This window comes from Benincasa hispida, chromosome 8, assembly GCF_027475165.1.
Source record: "Benincasa hispida cultivar pf3 chromosome 8, pf3_genome.v1.1, whole genome shotgun sequence".
Classification (NCBI taxonomy): Eukaryota; Viridiplantae; Streptophyta; class Magnoliopsida; order Cucurbitales; family Cucurbitaceae; genus Benincasa; species Benincasa hispida.
Window position 1 is genome coordinate 50,792,884 of NC_143485.1, and position 3,714 is coordinate 50,796,597.

The following is a 3,714-nucleotide window of genomic DNA, read 5'->3' on the forward strand; positions in this document are numbered from 1 at the left end:
CATTTATTACTAAATGCTCACTATAGTTTTTGGCGTTATGTTTCTTAATTAATTCAAAATAATTATGAAGTGGATTTTTTTTAGTTAATTCTAATAGTAACGAACAAAATATTTAAACCAAATTAATTATAATTCTTTCAAAATATTTAAATTAATTAATAAACGTTAACACTAAAGACTTGAATTGAGTATCTAGTAAAAAAAAAAAAAACAAGGGAGATAAATAAGAGAAGAAAATAATTGAGAGAGGGTTGCCACTGCCGAAGGGTTGCCGCCGCTGAAGCTCTAAGGTTGCCGTTTTGTGACTTACGCCGGGTGAAGTGGGCAATGTTCGATGGAGACTAAAGAAGCTGCGATTTACGCCGTTTCGCGACTGGTATGATTCTCTACTGGTACGTTCAAAGCAGATTGGTGGGCAAGTTGGTACCGTCGACTGAAGAAGCTGCGATTTCTACTGGTTAATATTGAGGTTCTACTGGTTCGGGTGAATCTCTAGGTTGAGGTTTCTACTGAAGAATACATTTTTGTGGCTGTTTGGTGGGTTTCGCATCTGTTCGATTTCGGGTGGTTTCGAAGCTGCGATCGACGGGTTTCTACAATTTCTGTTTTCTAGGTGGTGTCGCCGTCGATTGACTGAACAGGTTTCATTCACGGCTTGTTTTCTGTTGGTTGGCAGACATCTTATTGAAGTGTGGGTTTAACACGGTGAGAGTAGGTGATGATGGTGCGTAAGCGGTCGCCTCTAAGACCGAAGGAGAAGAATGGAGGGCGAGTTGTTTGTCAACCCTTTCGTCTGCTTAGGCCAGCGATCGATTTGGGATTGGGTGCTCGTTCTTCGGAAGTGAAGGGGCTGGTTTGGGAAGTGTAGGGTTGAAGAAGGAATTTCGGGTTGTGAGGGTTGAACCGGGTAGGCTGGGTATTGGGTTAGTTGATAGGCAGGAAGAGAAAGAGGTGTCTAGGAGTCTTGTGGATGTTGGGGGCCTCGTTCAAAACCAGGTTGTGAAGGATGTTGAGGTGGGCCTTGAGGGAGTTGGGTTGAGCGGGCTTGTTTGGAGTGGGTTGAGGCTAAGTAAAGAGAGTGGATTGGTGGTGGGGGAGTTGGAGAAAGGGTCGATAGGCGTGGGAGCTTTGGTGGGTGGGACACGTGGAGTGGGGTCGGAGTTGGGAGGCTCGGGGGCGCAGAAGTCAGTTAGTGCAGAGGTTTCGCAAGCTGGGTTTTGTGGAAGTGAGGGTCGATTGGTGGACATTTATTTTCTTCGTGAGCGGGAGGAGCTGGTGCCTAAAACCGGTTTAGCTAGGGGGTCTGGTCCAAAGGTGGTTCGGTTGGAGGAGGGGTGTGGTTCTGGTGATTCTGGATCCGGCGTGAAAGGGGGAAAATCGTGGGCAGCCATTTTTAAGTCTAAGTTGAGGGATAATTTGAAGTTCATTCCCCCATTAATTAAAAACGATAAAGTTATTGTTGAACCTTATGAGGAGATTATTGATGAGGGTGTCTGTGTGTGGGAGAAATCTCTAGTTAGTCAGTTTGTGGATGCCAAACTCCCGTATTCTATTATTTGTCGTCTTATTCAGAGAATTTGGAGATGTATAGAGATGCCGACTATTACCTTGTTGGATAACGATTTGATTATCTTTAATTTTCTGAAGGTAGAGTCACGAGATTGGGTGATGGAGAATGGTCCGTGGCACTTGGGTGGCAAGCCCATCTTATTACGACAGTGGCTCCAGGTATTGTTCCTGAAACCTTTGTTTTTTATTCTGTTCTTATCTGGATTAAACTGGAGCGTGTTCCCCTGGAGTTGTGGACGGATAGGGGTTTAGCAGTGTTAGCTAGTGCTGTGGGTAAATCTGTCTCTTTTGATGTTGCAACAAGAGAGCGGTGACGATTATCATATGTGAGGGTTTGTGTTCAGGTGGATGGTGATTCGTTAATGCCTCATTCAGTCACTATTAGAATGCAGGTTTAGAAGTTTATTATTCCAGTGGTGTATGAGTGGAAACCTCGTAAGTGTTCTTGCTGTGGTTCCTTTGGGCATACTGGGGCGGTGTGTGACAAACAGGGTGTGGAGAAGGGTCAGGAGTTGTGTATTGTGGCAGTCAATGAGGGGTGTTTGGAGGAGAATGGGAGAAATAAGCGTGTGCGGAAGGGGCAGGACTTGGGTTTGGGTGCGAGGGGAGCTAGCCTAGATGAGATTAAGGGCACAGAGAGGGTTTAAGACTTTACTTTGGTTAGTCGACGTAGGCGTGATATAAGAGGTGTAAGGCTTAGGGGTGGTAGTGGGTCACTGGGTACGGCGCCCTTGAAAAGCAGAGTATTTTATGGGTCTCCTAGAATTACGGGGTTTGTAAAGTATGTTGATGATCGTAATCAGTTTGATGTTTTGTGTGATAAAGGGGAGGACTCGTTGGCATTGGCACTAGTGTAGGCAGATCCTGATCCATTGCTTGTTATGGATAGGATGTTCAGGAGTTTGGGCAAAGGCCCAGTGGGAAGTGATAGGTGTGACCTCCTGCAAGATTCATGATTTGGTGTTCCTGGAATGTTAGGAGGTTGAATGACCCTATCAAGTATAGGGTGGTGGCAGACTTTCTGGCTTCCTCCTCTGTTACTTTCTATTGTTTACTTGAGATGAGAGTTCGTGGTGAGAATTTTGGTATGATGATGAGTAGGTTTGGTGATGCCTGGAATTGTGTGTGTAGCTATAGTGTGCAGAGAGTTGGGAGGATTTGGGTGATGTGGCAGAAGAGTGTCTATGATTTTTCCATTGATGTCAGTGGGGATCAATTTATTTCTGGAACCTTAGTGGATATTGTATCCAGTGCTAGGGTACATATTGGTGCTGTATATGCTTCTAATCACGTTAGCGAGAGGAGGACTTTGTGGTCTCAGTTGATTGATGTATGTGCCTCGTGGCAGCTGCCTAGAGTTGTTTTGGGGGATTTTAATGTTATTCTTAGTAGTTCAGAGGATTTTGGTGGTTGCCCTAGCTTGAGGGAGATCGAGGAGTTTGATGAGGTATTATTGAAGGCAGATCTGGTTGAGTTGGGTGTGACAGGTGACTGGTTTACCTGGACTAGTTAACTTCAGGGGAATGGTATCTTGCACCGCTTGGATCGATGCTGGTCCAATAAGGCGTGGAAGGTAGCTTTTCCGTATTCGGAGGTTAGAGTTGGTCAGTGGAGGATTTCCGATCATAGCTCTCTTCTGGTTTCTACAGGGGAGACGAGGAGTAGGCCGCCTCCTTCGTTTCGTTATTTTTCTCATTGGGCAGAGGCAGAGGGTTTTCTTGACACTATCAGGTCAGTATGGAGAAGGTCTGAGGATGTGTCTCCTATGGTTAGTTTTGTGCGAAATTTAAAGGTAGTGAAGGGGTTTTTCGTGCATCATTTGATAGGCGTATCTCTATGTTAGCTGATGAGGTGTGGGCGGCTAAGCAGGTTATGGAGGTTGCTCAAGCTGCAGTAGAAAGGAATTCTGATTCAGAGTCGGTGTGTGCAGAGGTGGCTCGGGCCACTGAGGTGTTTTGGTCAGTGGCAAGATTGGATGAGGCGTCACTCCGGCAGAAAGCCAGGGTCAGGTGGCTGGAGTTAGGTGATATGAACACAACTTTTTTCATCGCTGTGTTCGTTCTCGTCGTAGCTGTAGTGGCTTATTTACAGTCATGGATGCTGAGGGGACTCACCAAACGGAGCATGACAGGGTGGCAGAGGTAG

General features: G+C 45.9%; 1 protein-coding gene across 1 annotated transcript; it reads left to right on the top strand.

The window, feature by feature from the left end:
- The first annotated feature begins 334 nt into the window (after positions 1 to 334).
- LOC150034659 (uncharacterized) lies at positions 335 to 3,714 on the top strand. Its single transcript, XM_090316809.1, has 9 exons — positions 335 to 376; positions 497 to 589; positions 802 to 1,585; positions 1,648 to 1,842; positions 1,984 to 2,210; positions 2,427 to 2,500; positions 2,548 to 3,016; positions 3,089 to 3,300; positions 3,396 to 3,714. The coding sequence occupies exons 1-9, from the start codon at positions 335 to 337 to the stop codon at positions 3,712 to 3,714; spliced, it is 2,415 nt and encodes an 804-aa protein (XP_090172935.1).